The 20,509-nt window shown below is 43.2% G+C and overlaps 1 protein-coding gene across 1 annotated transcript; it reads right to left on the reverse strand.

Moving 5' to 3' along the window:
* Positions 1-826: 826 nt before the first annotated feature.
* On the reverse strand, positions 827-13,315 carry LOC144286978 (CMRF35-like molecule 7). The gene is made up of 3 exons (XM_077854129.1): positions 13,158-13,315; positions 3,108-3,440; positions 827-1,366 (listed from the first exon to the last, which is right to left on the reverse strand). The coding sequence occupies exons 1-3, from the start codon at positions 13,195-13,197 to the stop codon at positions 1,188-1,190; spliced, it is 552 nt and encodes a 183-aa protein (XP_077710255.1). The 5' UTR covers positions 13,198-13,315; the 3' UTR covers positions 827-1,187.
* Positions 13,316-20,509: the final 7,194 nt, after the last annotated feature.

The raw sequence follows: 20,509 nt of genomic DNA on the forward strand, positions 1-20,509 counted from the left end.
TCAGATCTGTCCTCTTCACACCTGTGATGCTGTCCACACTCCAGCTCTGACCCATCATCAGCCACTCCTGGGTTTGGACTCATTTTGGGGCTTTCCAAGATTGCTCTCACCCCCCACACCACCAGCCAACAGTGCAACAGCAAGTCCAGGATGCCCAGCCCTTTGGGTTTAACTTCTTCCCATTCACTCATTCAAAACTAAATCACAAGACTTTTTCTTTTTTTTTCCTTTTTGTATATTTTTATTGGAGTTCGATTTGCATAACACCCAGTGCTCATCCCGTCAAGTGCCCTCCTCAGTGCCCGTCACCCAGTCACCCCCACCCCCCGCCCACCTCCCTTCCCGCCACCCCTTGTTTGCTTCCCAGAATTAGGAGTCTCTCATGTTCTGTCTCCCTCCCTGATATTTCCCACTCATTTTCTCTTCTTTCCCCTTTATTCCCTTCACTATTTTTTATATTCCCCAAATGAATGAGACCATATAATGATTGTCCTTCTCCAATTGACTTACTTCACTCAGCATAATCCCCTCCAGTTCCATCCACGTCAAAGCAAATGGTGGGAATTTGTCATTTCTAATGGCTGAGTAATATTCCATTGTATACATAGACCACAGCTTCTTCATCTATTCATCTTTCGATGGACACCGAAGCTGCTTCCGCAGTGTGGCTATTGTGGACATTGCTGCTATAAACATTGGGGTGCAGGTGTTCCGGCATTTCACTGCATCTGTATCTTTGGGGCAAATCCCCAGCAGTGCAATTGCTGGGTCATAAGGTAGCTCTATTTTTAACTCTTTGAGGAACAAAGAAAGGAACAAAAGAAAGTAGAGGCACGAAGTTTATTGTCTACAGATCTAGGGGAGAGGCACCCAATAAGCCTGGGGGAAAGGCAGTCCTCCATCCCAGACCGGGAGCAAGCTGGAGACCAAGAGCAAGGTAGTAGCTCCTCTTGTATATACAGTGGTTAGGGCGGAGGCCATTCATTCTTCATGCAATCAAATCTAAGTGGTTATTTTAAATGGTGCCCCAGGAAGAACAAAGAACAAAGCAAGAACTCAGGGAGGAATTCTAAGCTTTGGGACTTATTTAAACTTCTAGATATTGGGTGTGAGCAGGGTTGCCATACTGTAAAACGCCTGGGCAGCACCTCAGAAAAACAACAGCAGATTTGTTCTCAAAAGTTGTTTTACTCTCCCCATATGGCCATGGAGAATGTTTGCTTTTTCTGATCGATGGACAGCTGGTTCTTCTTCAGCTGTGATCCAGTGGTTTGAACAAGGATGGCACAACTATTCAAATCAGCATCTGGACACCATGACTTCACAAAGGTCTCCCACCCTGGGCCATAGTGACACTGCACGATCACTTGCAGAGGAAAGTAGAAGCAAGTAAATAATGAAAAAAAGAAAAAGTTAATGAATTAGAAAGAAAATATAAAATAGAGAAGACCAAAAAGGCAACAATTGTTCTTTAAAAATAAACAAAACCCTAGGGCCACCTGAGTGGCTCATTGGTTGAGCATCTGCCTTTGACTCAAGTCTTGATCCAGAATCCTGGGATGGAGTCCCACATCAGGCTTCCTGAAGACAGCCTGCTTCTCTCTCTGCCTATGTCTCTGTCTCTCATGAATAAATAAACAAAATCTTTTTTAAAATAATAAAAAATTTAAAAATCCTAGCAAGATATTTGTGATAAAAGGATAGGTCTTCATAATCAATATCAGGAGTGAAAACAGACACATCACACAATATTCTGAGCCTATTAAAAAAGGAGAGTTAATAAGGGGAAAGGATAATAAAAGGATATCTAAACCAGTTTATGCCAATAAATTTGAAACTTTAGGTGCAATAAGCCAATTTCTAGCAAAAAAAAAAAGTGATATGATAAAAGAGGTACAAAAAGAAATAGAGAACCAGAATCATCTTATGCCTATTTAAAAGAATCACATCCATTATTAAAAACTTCTCCAAGGGGCACCTGGCTGGCTCAGTGGGCACAGCTTGTGACTCTTAATCTCAAGGTCTTGAGTTCAAGCCCCACGTTGGCTAGAGAACTTACTTAAAATAAATAAGTATGAATAAAATAAAACCTGTCCAAAAGAAACCTCCAGGCCCATAGAGCTTCAATGGAGATATCCGCTAACATTTAAGAAAGCAGTGTCTGTCTTACACAAAAAAATTCCAGGACATAGGAAAACAGGATGCAATTCCAAATCAACTTAATGAGAGTAGCATACTCTTGATGCCAAAACCTGACAAGCGCAGTACAAAAAAGAAATATTATAAGTAAAAAAAAAAAAAATCACTATTCAACGCAAATGCAAAAGTCTGCAACAAAAATACAGCAAGTTGAATCCAAGGATATAGAAGAAAGATAGTACATCATCACCAACAATAATACATTGCAGATGGTACTATTCTATTTTCTGCAGGAGAACTTTATCCCAAGAACATAAAATTGTTTGAACATGAGAAAAACAGTAAGTATAATATGCACATTAATTGAGTCAATGAAAAAAATGGTATGGTCATCTCATAGATGCAGAAAAAGTATTTGACAGATTTAAACAGGTTTTTGACTGGGGAGGCCTTCCTGGACCTCAGGAATCAACCACAGCTCGCGCACTGTGCTGGGCCTCTTCCCTCTCGGACTGGGTATGGAACAGGGGGTAGGAAGAGCCAGTCTAAAGTCCTGGCCCCAAACTCCAGAAAGAGCAGGGACACGTGGGCACTAGAGGTCCAGGAAGGCATTGGCAAGAATTGGGGTCTCTGGGTCCCATGGAAGATGATCCCTTTGGCCCATAGGCTGAAACTGGGACCATCACCTTGATCTCTGTGGGCAATAGACTTAGGCACTGCACTGTGCAGAGAAACAGAAAGGCTTGATCTTTTCCTCGAGGACAGGACAGCAGCTATGAGAGCATCTGAGAGAAGCTCTGTCCCTCCCAACCCAAGGGGTCACCTGGGATTCTTGAAGAACTCAGGACTCAACCATCCTGTGTGACAATTCTCTCCAAATGACACTTAAGTCACTGGAGAGGAACCTCAGGGACCAGGACAGAGCACGTTCTGAAGAGACGCATCCACACACACACAAATACTCTTACCTGGGTCAATGGTCACTTTAACTTCAACCCCAAGGTCAGTTCCAGATCTCTCAATCCCACACCAGTAGGTGTCTGCATTGTTCCACCTGAGCTCCTCCATGGTCACAGTGAACACACGCAGTTTCTGATTGTCCTTGATAGACACTCGGTCACCCTTTGCTTCCCTCTCTGATCCATCAGTTTGAACGAGGATACGGCAGCTTTTCCACTCAGCTCCTTGACACCACCACTTATTGTAAGTCTCCCATCCGGGTTCATAGCGACACTGCACAGTCAGTGAGCCCCGCATTGGGCCACTCACTGCATCGGACACTGCCATGAGGGCAGGTGAGCCTGAAAAACACAAACCCAGGTGCCTGTCACCACCCCACCCCACCCCCTGGAGGCAGACCCACAGCCTCCTGCATCACAAATAACTCCAATAAGCCCAAGTGCCTGATGAGTTGAGTAACAGTCAAAGAGGGGATACACTTTCCACAAAACAGACCTTTGTCCTTCAAAACTCCACTGGGTCAAAGCCATCACAAAAATCCCCTAAGCGCACAACTATCCATCTCACTGAAACAAAAATGTCCACGCTGAGCAGTGACAACTTCCTATAATCCACCCCTGTCCCCGTGGCCAATGTCACCTGGAGAGCAAATGACCCAGGGGAAAGCACGGCCCCAGTCCATTTCAGCCCAGTCTCCTCATTCAAGATGTGGACTCTGTGGTTTTAGATGTTTTCATTATTCTTGAGTAGCCAGGTATCTGGATTTGGCTCAGAAACTCTCAACTTGAAAATACTGGTGATCAGCACATAAAGAGAACAAAGGAATTTCTGTGTCTTTAGAATCCTAAAAATTATCTACAAAACTATCTGGCAAATTCATTATTGGGACAAATTCTTTTTTTTTTTTTTCTTTTTTTTTTTTTTTTTTTGCTTTTTATTTTATTTATTTTTTTTAATTTATTTTTTATTGGTGTTCAATTTACTAACATACAGAATAACACCCAGTGCCCGTCACCCATTCACTCCCAGCCCCCGCCCTCCTCCCCTTCTACCACCCCTAGATCGTTTCCCAGAGTTAGCAGTCTTTACGTTCTGTCTCCCTTTCTGATATTTCCCACACATTTCTTCTCCCTTCCCTTATTTTCCCTTTCACTATTATTTATATTCCCCAAATGAATGAGAACATATAATGTTTGTCCTTCTCCGACTGACTTACTTCACTCAGCATAATACCCTCCAGTTCCATCCACGTCGAAGCAAATGGTGGGTATTTGTCATTTCTAATAGCTGAGTAATATTCCATTGTATACATAAACCACATCTTCTTTATCCATTCATCTTTCGTTGGACACCGAGGCTCCTTCCACAGTTTGGCTATCGTGGCCATTGCTGCTATGAACATCGGGGTGCAGGTGTCCCGGCGTTTCATTGCATTTGTATCTTTGGGGTAAATCCCCAACAGTGCAATTGCTGGGTCGTAGGGCAGGTATATTTTTAACTGTTTGAGGAACCTCCACACAGTTTTCCAGAGTGGCTGCACCAGTTCACATTCCCACCAACAGTGTAAGAGGGTTCCCTTTTCTCCGCATCCTCTCCAACATTTGTTGTTTCCTGCCTTGTTAATTTTCCCCATTCTCACTGGTGTGAGGTGGTATCTCATTGTGGTTTTGATTTGTATTTCCCTGATGGCAAGTGATGCAGAGCATTTTCTCATATGCATGTTGGCCATGTCTATGTCTTCCTCTGTGAGATTTCTCTTCATGTCTTTTGCCCATTTCATGATTGGATTGTTTGTTTCTTTGGTGTTGAGTTTAATAAGTTCTTTATAGATCTTGGAAACTAGCCCTTTATCTGATATGTCATTTGCAAATAAATTCTCCCATTCTGTAGGTTGTCTTTGAGTTTTGTTGACTGTATCCTTTGCTGTGCAAAAGCTTCTTATCTTGATGAAGTCCCAATAGTTCATTTTTGCTTTTGTTTCTTTTGCCTTCGTGGATGTATCTTGCAAGAAGTTACTGTGGCCGAGTTCAAAAAGAGTGTTGCCTGTGTTCTCCTCTAGGATTTTGATGGAATCTTGTCTCACATTTAGATCTTTCATCCATTTTGAGTTTATCTTTGTGTATGGTGAAAGAGAGTGGTCTAGTTTCATTCTTCTGCATGTGGATGTCCAATTTTCCCAGCACCATTTCTTGAAGAGACTGTCTTTCTTCCAATGGATAGTCTTTCCTCCTTTACCGAATATTAGTTGCCCATAAAGTTCAGGGTCCACTTCTGGATTCTCTACTCTGTTCCACTGATCTATGTGTCTGTTTTTGTGCCAGTACCACACTGTCTTGATGACCACAGCTTTGTAGTACAACCTGAAATCTGGCATTGTGATGCCCCCAGATATGGTTTTCTTTTTTAAAATTCCCCTGGCTATTCGGGGTCTTTTCTGATTCCACACAAATCTTAAAATAATTTGTTCTAACTCTCTGAAGAAAGTCCATGGTATTTTGATAGGGATTGCATTAAACGTGTATATTGCCCTGGGTAACATTGACATTTTCACAATATTAATTCTGCCAATCCATGAGCATGGAATATTTTTCCATCTCTTTGTGTCTTCCTCAATTTCTTTCAGAAGTGTTCTATAGTTTTGAGGGTATAGATCCTTTACATCTTTAGTTAGGTTTATTCCTAGGTATCTTATGCTTTTGGGTGCAATTGTAAATGGGATTGACTCCTTAATTTCTCTTTCTTCAGTCTCATTGTTAGTGTATAGAAATGCCACTGACTTCTGGGCATTGATTTTGTATCCTGCCACGCTACCGAATTGCTGTATGAGTTCTAGCAATCTTGGGGTGGAGACTTTTGGTTTTTCTATGTAGAGTATCATGTCATCGGCGAAGAGGGAGAGTTTGACTTCTTCTTTGCCAATTTGAATGCCTTTAATGTCTTTTTGTTGTCTGATTGCTGAGGCTAGGACTTCCAGTACTATGTTGAACAGCAGTGGTGAGAGTGGACATCCCTGTCTTGTTCCTGATCTTAGGGGAAAGGCTCCCAGTGCTTCCCCATTGAGAATGATATTTGCTGTGGGCTTTTCATAGATGGCTTTTAAGATGTCGAGGAATGTTCCCTCTATCCCTACACTCTGAAGAGTTTTGATCAGGAATGGATGCTGTATTTTGTCAAATGCTTTCTCTGCATCCAATGAGAGGATCATATGGTTCTTGGTTTTTCTCTTGCTGATATGATGAATCACATTGATTGTTTTACGGGTGTTGAACCAGCCTTGTGTCCCAGGGATAAATCCTACTTGGCCATGGTGAATCATTTTCTTAATGTACTGTTGGATCCTATTGGCCAGTATCTTGTTGAGAATTTTTGCATCCATGTTCATCAGGGATATTGGTCTGTAATTCTCCTTTTTGGTGGGGTCTTTGTCTGGCTTTGGAATTAAGGTGATGCTGGCTTCATAGAACGAATTTGGAAGTACTCCATCTCTTTCTATCTTTCCAAACAGCTTTAGGAGAATAGGTATGGTTTCTTCTTTAAACGTTTGATAAAATTCCCCTGGGAAGCCATCTGGCCCTGGACTCTTGTGTCTTGGGAGGTTTTTGATGACTGCTTCAATTTCCTCCCTGGTTATTGGCCTGTTCAGGTTTTCTATTTCTTCCTGTTCCAGTTTTGGTAGTTTGTGGCTTTCCAGGAATGCGTCCATTTCTTCTAGATTGCCTAATTTATTGGCGTATAGCTGTTCATAATATGTTTTTAAAATCGTTTGTATTTCCTTGGTGTTGGTAGTGATCTCTCCTTTCTCATTCATGATTTTATTAATTTGAGTCTTCTCTCTCTTCTTTTTAATAAGGCTGGCTAATGGTTTATCTATCTTATTAATTCTTTCAAAGAACCAACTCCTGGTTCTGTTGATCTGTTCCACAGTTCTTCTGGTCTCGATTTCATTGAGTTCTGCTCGAATCTTTATTAACTCCCTTCTTCTCTTGGGTGTAGGATCTATTTGCTGTTTTTTTCTCTAGCTCCTTTATGTGTAAGGTTAGCTTTTGTATTTGAGTTCTTTCCAGTTTTTGAATGGATGCTTGTATTGCGATGTATTTCCCCCTTAGGACTGCTTTTGCTGCATCCCAAAGATTTTGAACGGTTGTATCTTCATTCTCATTAGTTTCCATGAATCTTTTTAATTCTTCCTTAATTTCCTGGTTGACCCTTTTATCTTTTAGCAGGATGGTCCTTAACCTCCATGTGTTTGAGGTCCTTCCAAACTTCTTGTTGTGATTTAGTTCTAATTTCAAGGCATTATGGTCCGAGAATATGCAGGGGACAATCCCAATCTTTTGGTATCGGTTCAGACTCGATTTGTGACCCAATATGTGGTCTATTCTGGAGAAAGTTCCATGTGCGCTTGAGAAGAATGTGTATTCAGTTGAGTTTGGATGTAAAGTTCTGTAGATATCTGTGAAATCCATCTGGTCCAGTGTATCATTTAAAGCTCTCGTTTCTTTGGAGATGTTGTGCTTAGAAGATCTATCGAGTATAGAAAGAGCTAGATTGAAGTCACCAAGTATAAGTGTATTATTATCTAAGTATTTCTTCACTTTGGTTAATAATTGATTTATATATTTGGCAGCTCCCACATTCGGAGCATATATATTGAGGATTGTTAAGTCCTCTTGTTGAATAGATCCTTTAAGTATGATATAGTGTCCCTCTTCATCTCTCACTACAGTCTTTGGGGTAAATTTTAGTTTATCTGATATAAGGATGGCTACCCCTGCTTTCTTTTGAGGACCATTCAAATGGTAAATGGTTCTCCAACCTTTTATTTTCAGGCTGTAGGTGTCCTTCTGTCTAAAATGAGTCTCTTGTAGACAGCAAATAGATGGGTCCTGCTTTTTTATCCAGTCTGAAACCCTGTGCCTTTTGATGGGGTCATTAAGCCCGTTCACACTCAGAGTTACTATTGAGAGATATGAGTTTAGTGTCATCATGATATCTATTCAGTCCTTGTTTTTGTGGACTGTTCCACTGAACTTCTTCTTAAAGGGGAATTTTAAGAGTCCCCCTTAAAATTTCTTGCAGAGCTGGTTTCGAGGTCACATATTCTTTTAGTTGCTGCCTGTCTTGGAAGCTCTTTATCTCTCCTTCCATTTTGAATGAGAGCCTTGCTGGATAAAGTATTCTTGGTTGCATGTTCTTCTCATTTAGGACCCTGAATATATCCTGCCAGCCCTTTGTGGCCTGCCAGGTCTCTGTGGAGAGGTCTGCTGTTACCCTAATACTCCTCCCCATAAAAGTCAGGGATTTCTTGTCTCTTGCTGCTTTAAGGATCTTCTCTTTATCTTTGGAATTTGCAAGCTTCACTATTAAATGTCGAGGTGTTGAACGGTTTTTATTGATTTTAGGGGGGGAATCTCTCTATTTCCTGGATCTGAATGCCTGTTTCCCTTCCCAGATTAGGAAAGTTTTCAGCTAGAATTTGTTCAAATACATATTCTGGCCCTCTGTCCCTTTCGGCGCCCTCGGGAACACCAATTAAACGTAGGTTTTTCTTTCTCAGGCTGTCGTTTATTTCCCTTAATCTATCTTCATGGTCTTTTAATTGTTTGTCTCTTTTTTCCTCAGTTTCCCTCTTTGCTATCAACTTGTCTTCTATGTCACTCACTCGTTCTTCCACCTCGTTAACCCTCGTCGTTAGGACTTCTAGTTTGGATTGCATCTCATTCAATTGATTTTTAATTTCTGCCTGATTAGCTCTAAATTCTGCAGTCATGAAGTCTCTTGAGTCCTTTATACTTTTTTCTAGAGCCACCAGTAGCTGTATAATAGTGCTTCTGAATTGGCTTTCTGACATTGAATTGTAATCCAGATTTTGTAACTCTGTGGGAGAGAGGACTGTTTCTGATTCTTTCTTTTGAGGTGAGGTTTTCCTTCTAGTCATTTTGCTCAGTGCAGAGTGGCCAAAAGCAAGTTGTATTGGGAAAAAGAGAAAAAGAGAGGAGAGAAAGAAGGAAAGAAAAGAGAAAGAGAAAAAAAAGGGAAGAAAGAAAAAAAAACGAAAAAAAAAAAAGAAGAAAAAGAGAAAGAAAAAGAAAGGAGAAAAAAAGGGGTGGGGGAAGGAAACAAATCAAAAAGCAAAACAAAACAAACAAAAAAAAAGAACCACGGGGCAGTATCTTCTGATTCTGTGTACTTTAAGTCCCTTGGCTTCTCCTGGAAGTTGTCAGTCTAGCTGGTGTTCTGGGGGAGGGGCCTGTTGTGCTGGTTTTCAGGTGTTAGCAGTTGGGGGAGCTGCTGTGCCCCGGCCTGGTGCAGGGCTCAGTGGGGGTTGTTTACCCCGTGAGGCCGCAGGAGGAACAGCCCCAGTGGCGGGGCAGCTCTGGAAACCTGGATTCAGCTCCGGCAGGAACTCCGTCTGCAGGGCCCGGAGGCTCCGGGGCGGGGCCGCTGATCTGCTCAGCTGGGGCAGGAGCGTCCTTGCTGTCCTGGGCCCTCCCGGCCTCTGCCTGTCCCGGGGGAGGCCGGATCCTGGGCTGTGTCCCGGCGCCCTGTGCTCCGGGGCCTGCGCTGTTGGATTCGCGCTCCCGGGCCGCGCAGCCCCCTCCGCGGAGCCGCCGCCCGAGCCCCTCCGAGCTGCTCCTGGAACCGCGCAGCCCCCTCCGCACCGAGCCTCTTCCTCTGCCCGAGCCCCTCCGAGCTGCTCCCGGGGCCGCGCAGCCCCCTCCGCGGAGCCGCCGCCCGAGCCCCTCCAGCTGCTCCGGGTCCCGCCGGGTCCCCGCTGTGCGCGCTGCAGCCCTTAGGGGGCTCGGCGCACTCTCCTGGGCGCGCAGTTGCTGTTACTGTCCCGGGGAGCCCGAGGGCATCCTCGCCCTCCTGGGTCCTGCTCCAACTCCCTGCGAGCCCCTTTCCCCCGGGAAGGTTGGTGCAGCTCCTGCTCCTCCGGGACGGGGCTCTCCTGTCCTGGGGACACTCGCCCCGGCCTCAGCCCGGCTCCTCGCGGGGCCCCTCCCCCTTGGAGGCCTTTGTGTCTTTATTTCTTCCCCCCCCCCCCCCCCCCCCCCCCCCCCCCCCCCCCGTCTTCCTACCTTGATAGATGCGCGAACTCTTCTCACTGTAGCATTCCAGCTGGTCTCTCTTTAAATCTCAGGCCGAATTGATAGATTTTCAGGATAATTTGAAGGTTTTCTAGGTAATTTGGTGGAGACAGGTGATTTGGGGACCCTACTCTTCCGCCGTCTTGCCCCTCCCCTCGGGACAAATTCTTGATTACATGAAATTGTTTTCCCCTGAATAACGACTATTCAAATTCTTTGATGGTTCTTGAATCTGTTCTATTGGTTTGGTTCCTTTTCCCAGAAAGTTAATCTATTTCACAGAGCATTATTAGCATAAACCTCTACACTTAGCAAGTATGCTTTTATAATTAAAATGTTTGCCTCTGTTTTAATTACACGTTCAAACCACATGCACCGTCTGATTTAGGTGGATTACACCTGCTGCGGGATGTCCTCCTCCTGTTTCTCCTCCTCTCCTCCATGTTTTTTCCCCATTAAACCAGCTTTGAGATTAGTTCGTGTTTCTGTTTTTATTTCCTGTCATTACTTTCTCATATGTATAATTTTATTCATCTTCTTTTCTCAAGAATACCACTAGTGCTCTTTTTCCAACTGTTAAGTTAAAGACAATGAGAATTTTCTCCCTTTCTAAAACAAATTAAAGCATTTTAAGGCTCAGAGTTTACTTTTGTTGACTTTATAGGTTGAGATATAATTCACATATCACGAATTTTAAGTGTAGCTTTAGGTGGTTTTAGGACTTTCACAAAGTTGTGCCACCATCACCTCTAATTCCAGAACATTTTGTCACTGCAGAAGGAAACCCTGTACCCCTTGTCATTCCCCACTTCCCTCTTACCTGAAGCCTTCCACAACCACGGATCTACATTCTGTCTATAGATTTCTCTATTCTGGACACTTCTTATACATGGAATCCTTCAATCTATGACCTTTTTGTCTGGCTTCATTCACTTAGTGTAATGTGTGTTAAGGCTCATCCATGTGATAGCACGTGTGGGCACTGCAGTCCATGGCAGGGACTGGCCACATTTAGCTTATCCGTTCACCAGCTGATGAATCATGGGTCGTTTGACTCTTTGGCCAGCGAAAATCTTGCTATGAGCAGTCATATACTAGTATCTGTATTGACTCATGGTGAGGGAAGGTGATGCTGTGTTTGCAGCCGAAGTCCCAGGATGGGTTTTCTCAAGAGTCCATAAGAATCTGCTGTGATTCTGAAAATTCTCTGAGAAAATGCCACTAATTATCTTCAGTCTCCACCAGCAGAGTAAAGGTTCCTGGGTATGTGACAGGAAGCCACTCTGAATCTGTCATCTACCCAAGCCACTTTAGCTGCCTCCAGAGAGTGAGGCTGTTCTCCCCCCCTCTAAATCTCTGACACCTGCTTCCATGGACAAACTCCAGCCCATTGAAGGAAGGGGACTGGAGGAAAGGTGATTCCCAGGTTTGGGGCAGTAATGCAGAAGAGGACTTAGAGGGGGTGGTAGTGATGTCAAAGTGACAACAGATGAGCTAGCGCTGTTCACCCCTTGACCAATTCTGCCTCTAGATTGTCGAGGACAATGTTTGTGTTATCCCTAAATTCCTATGTTGAAGTTGTAAGCTCTAACGGGATGGTATTGGAAGATGGGGCCTTTGGGAGGTCATTCGGGCTAGAGGAGATTGTGATGGGGATGTCAAGATAGGATCGGTGCTCTTGTAAGAAAAGTCACCTGAGAGCTTCTCTCTCCTTCTTTCTCTCTGTCTCTGTCTCCTGATCTCCCTGTCTCTCCTTGCCTGGGCACAAGGTGGAGGTCACTGTGAGAAGGTGGCTGCCTGAAACCCAGAACGAGAGCTTTCATCACTAATTGAATCTGCTTGCACCTCAATTTGGATGGCCCAGCATTGAGAACTGTGAGAAAAGAAATTCCTCTAGTTTAAGCCACTAAGCCTGTGGTCTTTTACTCTTATGACTCATATGCATATGCAGCCCTCTTATGCACATGAACTTCCAAGTTAAGAAAATAGTAAGACACCCATTTTCCCAATAGGTGTTCTGCATAAGACTCTCCCCATCAGAATGTTTTACCTCTATACGTATCTTAAAGAGGTCAACGGATAAGTAAATGGGTTCACTTCATTTCCCATGATGACTTCCTTCCCAGAGGAGACACTCTCTGCAGCCTGCCCTAAGCCCTGTGTTTCTGGAGAAGGAGAAAGAACAGAGCTGGGGGGCCATGGACCTTGCTCCTGCCTCCTTAGAGCATCAAGCGTCAGCTGCCCCCACGGATTTGACATCCAACCCAGAAATAGATATCTTCTCATCTCTGGTCTTCCCTCCCTGGTGACGCTGCTCATTCTGTCTTGGCTGTTGAGCTGAAATAACTGGATGAGGCTCTGGTCTTTGGCTTATCCAGAGAAAGACTCAAACAGTCTGAATTCCGGTGTTGAGTAACTCTCCAGAGAGCTTATCACACCCAGGTTTTGCTGCCTGTCTTCCTCCCTCTACTCTGAGCTTTTAAGAAGAGATGATCTTGACTCTAGCTACAAGTCAAGACCAGTTGTGCAGGCTTTTAAATGATCCAGATGTCTGAACCCCGCTTGACTGAGTGGTTGCCAGCTGCAGCCTGAGATCTGGCTCCTTAAATATTTCTCAGGAATTAATGTTTGGAATATGTGTATATATGTGTGCCTGTGTGTATCTACCTATCATCTGCCCATCCGTCCATGTATCCATCTATCCATCCATCCATCATCTGTCTATCCATCTATCTGCCAGGGATGGAGAATGGTGCTGTAGAAAATAGACACTTGTGTTACTTATTTTTATTCTCTTTCCCCCAATACCTAACTTAGTACCTTTCAGGTAGCAAAAAAATTTTAAAATATAATTTGAATGAGAAAATGTCTGAATGAGTGAAAGACCCTGCCATTTCCCCTAGGAGAGACCCTATGTCCAACCCTTGCCCTGCAGGTACTCCATCCTGAAACCCCCATCCCACTCACCTTGGACGACAGGAAGCAACAGAACTGAGAGAAGCCACATGTCCTGCCCTGCCAGCCTGAGTTGTCTTCCTTGTGCTCAGCTAATAATGCCCACTGCCCTCCAGGACTGAAACTGAGCTCAGAGGAAAAATGCCTTCTATTTCTCTATTATAGTTTCTCTCATCTACTTCCCTTATTTTTTTTCTTCAGTTATTTCCTAATTTCAATAATTAGGAGAAAGGCAGTGCAGTGCCAGATTTTGAGAGCCTATGACTGGCATGATTTGTCTCAATGATGAGGGAAACAAAGTGTTCCACTGGCCAGGGTGCCACTTGCCACTGTTCTTGAGGAGCTGGGAAGCCTGCTGCCAGCAATCTAAGTGACACCGTGCCACAGGCCCCAGATACCTGACCCTCAGAGTGTGGTCCAAGGAAGTGGTAGGGACACATTGGATTTGCATATGGAGAAGAATGCAGTGCTCAGGGCGCACACTCAGCCTTGCTGGACAAACAGCCCCATCCTAACCCTCCTTCTAGGCAGCCCACCTCAGTGTATCCCAGACCACCACTCCTGCCCTTGCCCTGGTCCAATCCTGAATCTGACCCTCAGGCTTCTCCTCGAGATTCTAAGTTCCTCAGACATAGACATGCCACAGGGAGATTTTAAGGAAGGAAAAGTGACTGTTTCCTATCAGCTTCATTGTGCCCTCCATGCTTCCTCTGCCATCTGTTGGGTTATTTCTGCTGGTTGTGGACCAAGGCCACTTCCCACCCTCAAACTGCTTATGTTAACGCCCTCCTAAGTGACTTGCCCACAGGGCTCCCCTTTTCCTTCGCATGTCCTCACTTCCCTCTGTCCTCTGCCTCCTTTCCCTCTTCTCTCTGAGTTAATTCCTCTGTCTCCTTTTTCTTTTATGTTAGAGGTTAATTCTACTTCTTGGGAAGATTTGGTTTGGTTTTGTGTTTTTACATCTCTTCGATCCTTGCTTGAAATGTTTAGTTTAGGATTATATTTTCATTTCAAAAGCTCCTTTTTAGTTCTCTGCTTGCTGAGGTTTTTAAACTCTCCTCACTCTGTGGTAATATGTTGATTTGGTCTGGTTTGGTCCTTCTCTCTTATATCCCACACATACCTCAAATGACTGATCGTTGTTGGTTACCTGATTGTTATGGAGAATGAGCCAGAACATAGATAATTGGGACTCTGAGCATGTGGGGACAACACAGCATGTGAAACAGGGGTATCAGGGATGCCTGAGTAACTCAGTGGTTGAGTATGTGCCTTCAGCTCAGGGCATGAGCCCAGGGTCTTGGGATCAAGTCCCACATCAGGCTCCCTGCAGGGAGCCAGCTTCTCCCTCTGCCTATGTCTCTGGCTTTCTGTTTGTCTCTCATGAATAAATAAATAAAATCTTTTAAAAAGGGAAAGAAATAGGGGTGTCATAGTGTGCCAGTTTCTTTGAGCCTTCCATCCCTTCTTGACCTACAGCCTATGCCTTCTTGGTAGAGAAGAGAGAGGTCTTCTAAATGAAGAAGGCTGAAGGTGGCCTCTAACATCCTCTCTAGCTGCCTTGGATTCCCCAAATATTTTATGAAGTTAAAGACCCTCCTGGGGGATAGACTTGTGATGAAATCAAGAATTGGCTGCTTAATGGACTGAGCTACTGGGGTGTCCCTCTATTAAGAAAGCTATATTTAAAGAATTAAGTAAACAGAGTATAATGGTTTGGAGAGGTTTTCCAGTAAAATTCATTTTATTTTATTTTATTATTTTATTTTTTTAAATATTTTATTTATTTATTTATTTATTTATTTATTCATGAGACACACAGAGAGAGAGAGAGAGAGAGAGAGAGAGGCAGAGACACAGGCAGAGGGAGAAGCAGGCTCCATGCAGGGAGCCTGATGTGGGACTCGATCCGTGACTCCAGGATCATGACCTGGGCTGAAGGGAAGTGCTCAACCGCTGAGCCACTCAGGCCTCCCCCCAGTAAAATTTAAAACCTTTGTATTGGAGTGTAAATGATACACAGAAAGTGCACACATCAGAAATGCACAGCCCAATACATTTGCACAAATAAAACACACCTATAAACCAGCACCTAGATCAAGAAAGAACTATTCTCAATCCCCAGGAGGCTCTTTAACTTCATAGACCTCCCAGTCTCTCACTCCAGCTGTATACACCTGACCAGAGCCCCTGAAGGAGCACCCACTTAGAGAGCTTTGGGGGAAGATCGCCGCCAGTCACAGGCCGACCCCTGGAGGGTGCACGCAGGGCACTTGGGAGGAGCACCTGCAGGGCTCCATAGAGCTGAGCCAGCGCACGTGGCAGCACAGCCCACGGAAACCACATCAGCACTTGAAGTCCCAACCTCAGCAGCTGGACTGCCTGCCATCAGAGAAACGGAAGTCCTAGTTACAGACCCTTCTGGGGAGGGGATAGCATTGCTTTGTATGTTTGTGATGGTAGTTCCCTGAAATGGTGTGTGTGTTTAACACGTAGAACTGAAATCCACCACAAAATTGTACCACATGTAAAATTTGAGAAGTACTAAAGACAAGAAGAAAAACGTTTCAAACTGTGCTCTTTCAGTGGGTGAGGTTTATTTTATCAAATTACACCGCAGTAGAACCTGAGAAAGGGTGGGAGGGAAAAGTTTGAAGGGAAGCCTATGTTCCTGTCCCCCCCCCCACCTTCATAAATTCTTTGTCTCAGGTGGAAACCCCAGGGTTCGCTGAGACCCCCAATCACAGAAGGCTCAGCCCTCACAAGTGGACACAAACAGGTCCAGGGGCTGAAGGCAGGCGGCCCCTAGATGGGCCACTTTGGCATGAAGATTACTCTGAGCTGAAGGCCCTCAAAGACACCACCAGCTCCAGGGAAACTCTTGCCCCTCCCTTATCTACATAGAGCATTCTCAGTTGCAGAGTCTTTGCAGAATAAGGGTCATTGCCAAGGATAAATTTTATCTGAGTAGCCCAACTACACGGCAGGGCAAATATTTGTTTACCAAGCATTTACTGGTTTTCCTCTTCCTGTGAATTGCTTTCCTTCTCTTTGGAGTCTCAAACCTCAAACCGCTCTCTTATTTCAGGATGACATCTGTACCCCATGATGCCTGACTGCCATGTGTGTGTGGATTCCCCACACATGTGCTATTAAATTTGATTTCTCCTGGTAATGTCTCATGTCAATTTGATTGTTGATCTAGCCAGAAGGACCTTGAATGAGACAAGTACTCTTGCCCCCCAAGAATGGGGTGTGACATTCTCGCTCTCAGACACTTGGTATAGTCAGTAGGATTCTTTAACTAGAAGAACACCACCCACCCCCGATGGCGCTGCAGGTGAGACATTCTTGGGACATCCGACAGAGAGCCGTGGCCGGTAAGATTGCTCCCTATGTCAGCCTCCTGGAATTGCTATCTGCTCAGGCAGAGGGAGCAAGAGTGATCAGAGTCCTTTTCCTCTCTTTCTCAATTTAGATCAGCAAGAGAAAATATTGTGGAACCAGTTCCTTGGGCTCAGGGACTGTTTGGTTCAGGTCGGTTGAATACTCTTTAGTTACTGATCATTTCATCCCAGAGGTGGTCTCTGTTTTCCTTGGTCTATGTCATTTATGTTGTTTGTTATCTGTTGCTGAGTTCCACTATGGAAGCCAAAGCAGCAAAACTGGTGGACACACAACACACAGTACTCAACCCCATGACACATTCCTCCTAGATGTTATTTTGGTTCCAAGATACCCAAGGCTTAGATCAACCTGGTAGATTTTTCCTCTGGTTTTCTTCTATGTCCTAAGAGTTTGGCTTCACGACCAGTGACAATATTTTCTTTGATCTCCCCCATCTAGAGGGTGCACTCACCAGGAGCCACCTTGGTGCCAGTGGACTAGAGTGGGCATCCAAGTCTCTTTCTCTCTGTCAGGTTGTGCCAGTTCTCAGCAGTGTTTGTCATGAGAGGTTCCAGCCCATGAGAACCTTTGTGGTCTCAACCCTCATTGCTTGTTAGTGCTGGAAAGTCCCATTCCAGAAGCACCCATGTGATGTCACAGATTAGAGATCTGTGAGGGGAGGAATCTCATATTTTCATGGGAGACTGCAAACACTCTTTCCACTATACTGCCTTTACTGCCTATGTACTAAAGGCCTTTGCTTTCTTAACAGAATTTTGGCAGTAATCTTCTGGATCATGGAGACTGCACCAACTATGCCCTCTCTGGACACCTCTTGTGTCCTGGGTTAAGCCACAAAAAGGCTTATTGGTTTGGGTTGCTAGTAATAGATCCTGCCCATCAATGGCCAGATGATGGATCCTTTCAATTGGCTATATTTTGAAAAGATATATATATATTATAAAGAGCTCTCAATTGTCCTGTTAGTATCATGTATCATGGCTAGCCTTAAGGATTCCCTTGACAAGATAGAAGAAGTTCAACTTTAGGACAAGTATAAACATCCACATCTGTGTAAATTCCCCTTTGTCTCTTCCTTGTTTGTTTTAGTTTCATTGAGTTTTTCACTGGCATTAGTCTTGGTTTTTTGTTTGTTTGTTTGTTTACCTCTATACATTAGTCAGTATTCCTCACAGTAAGTGGACTCTTCATGCCCTTCCTCTATTCTACACAGCCCCCTACCCACGTCCTCTCTGGGAGGCATCCCTTTGTTCTTTGGAGTTAAGAGTCTGGTTTCTGGTTTGTCTCTTTATTCTGTGTTTGTTTGTTGTGTTTCCCCTTAAACTCTGGCCTCAATGCCTGTATTAACTTCCCTTTCCCTACAAAACTCACAAAGATCACTCTGGCCTGACCTCTAGGTTCAAAGTACCCAGGTTGCTCCTATAAATGCTGAAAGCCCAAAAGTGAATTTGACAACAGTGCCTGGGACTGGCAACAAGGCTTCCTTTGCTCTTACCTTCCAGGGCCCTGTACTCAGGCTCTGCCCTCCTCAAGAATTCTAATACAGTATGTTTGCAGGTGTATCCTGGACACCTCACCACAAAAAATTCATGTCCTCTGGACAGCAACAGAGCTTTTAAATTATAATGTCCTTTTACCTCTACTTTCAGATACTTCAACCGATTTAGAGAGGAATTACAAATATTATTTGACCATATTTACAACCCTCTCTTCACAGAGGAGACAAATGACCAAAATTTCTCCTATGTCCTCCTATAAATTATCAGTTGAAGGAGGACAGTATTCAGGGGTAATAGAAGCCAAAGTTACATTGCATATTCACAAAAAAATGCTTCTACCTTTATTAAAAGCTTTAGACAGGCTATACAAAGTCATAAATAATTTGGTTTCCATTTTTAGTTAAAGTTCTCTCTGATTAAAAAAGCAAATTTAGCTAACAAGTTGGAGCAGTGACTTGATATTCAGGGTGTAATCCAGGTCTTTGGGGAATGAAGAACAACTGCTCTTTTTTTGTAGAAATTTCTACAAAACCATGGGATCCCTGGGTGGCGCAGCGGTTTGGTGCCTGCCTTTGGCCCAGGGTGCGATCCTGGAGACCCGGGATCGAGTCCCACGTAAGGCTCCCGGTGCATGGAGCCTGCTTCTCCCTCTGCCTGTGTCTCTACCTCTCTCTCTCTCTCTCTCTGTGACTATCATAAATAAATAAAAATTTAAAAAAAAAGAAATTTCTACAAAACCAGAATTACAACTGTAGAAACAAGTTAAAGCCCACCTAGCTCTATCAATCTCCAAGCCTTGCCTATTCCTCTCAAGATGTTTGTAAAATTTACAAAAGATCAGGATATTGGAATAAAAATGTTCTTTAATTTTTTCAAATGGTAAATTTTATATAGCAATTACCCTGAAATTCAAGAAAAAAAAATTTACATTCTTTCTCTGTCCCTTGAAATCATAAAGCTTCTCATATCTTTGAAATTTAAACACAGCCTACAATCTCTGAGACTAAAGAAGAAAAAAACAAGAAGGAAAAGAGGGAAATGGAAACTTAGTGGAAAGTTTTTCATAAACATACAATAAAGAACAAACAGGAAGTATTTAAAAATTGGGCCTATAATGTCCTCTTCACAAATATTAGTCAAAACAAAATTAAGATTTTCTGTGCATCTTTTCTGTGTATTTTGTGTGTGTGTGTGTCCATGCATGTTATATATGTGAGATGTTTTCTCTCCCAAAGGGAGGTATTGTTAAAATTAATTTGCAAAAGAGCTCAATTTAGTTACTTTGAAGGGAAGCAACCCTAAGCATTGGGCATTCTAAACTCACAAAGGTAAAACTCACCCAAATGTTTTTCAGGCTCATACCATCTGGGAAAATTTACAGCACTAAAGCTAATTTAAGGTTTTGGTTTATTTAAAATAGATACGTCTTTAGAGTTACTAGCATTAAATATAAAACTTTTACTCGGCTTGTGTTTACTAAGAGTCAAACAAGTTCATGGCATCTCTCTTGCGAAGTGACTAGGAAAAAAAGAAACCTTAAAATAATCATTGATTTTTACTTAACGCCTCATAAAGTTTTAGGGGCAGTCTGGGCATAATTGTTAAAAACAAGTAAATTAAACAGATGTAAGCAAGATAAAATAATGAACAAAGGTTTATCTGCTTAATGAACAGGTTTCAAGCTTTATTGAAAGATTGTATTGTGAAAACAACACATTTCTAAATTAGAAAATATATTCATCAATTTGCCAATTTAAAGATTGTTGTAACTGAACTCACATTTGCTTGCAACTTGGTTTTCACTGGACATTAAGGTTCCAAAGCATTAAGATTTCTGATAAACATAACTAAGACTACTGGAAATGACAAGGGAAACGCCCCTGTACGTGAAGAAAGTAGGATATGTGCTGTTGGTGAGAAAAATTATGAAGAATAAAAAGACAGATTTGTGAAGGGAAAAGAAAATAATTTTGTCCTAACATGAGACCAGTTATTTCAAGAGGAAACATTTAGGACAAAATCTAAATGCAAAACAGAAAGAGCAAGAAGGTTTATGAAGAAAAGATCTTTAGAAAGAAATTTTATATGTGGCCAATACTAGCTAAGATTGCGATAAATTAATGTAGAAAATTAGTTTTAACATCAAAAGTGCACTGGTGCAAAGTTTTTGTTTTCTCTTTGTTAAAAGTAGAGAGTTTTCTTGAACTATTGATCTGCTTTCCATAAGAGATCGTAAGTAAAACTATTTCTTTATCTTTTAAGGTATCTGCCTAAGAAATTATGACTCTGGTTGCCAAAGTAATTTCCTGTGCTCATCAGTTCTTCAATTACCTGAGAACGCTGAGTCTTAATATGCTGGGAGCCTGACATGGGACTTGATCCTGGGACTCCAGGATCAAGCCCTGGGCCGAAGGCAGGTGCTAAACCGCTGAGCCACCGGGGTTGCCCTAAATAATT

This window comes from Canis aureus, chromosome 16 (genome assembly GCF_053574225.1).
Source record: "Canis aureus isolate CA01 chromosome 16, VMU_Caureus_v.1.0, whole genome shotgun sequence".
Taxonomy (NCBI): Eukaryota; Metazoa; Chordata; class Mammalia; order Carnivora; family Canidae; genus Canis; species Canis aureus.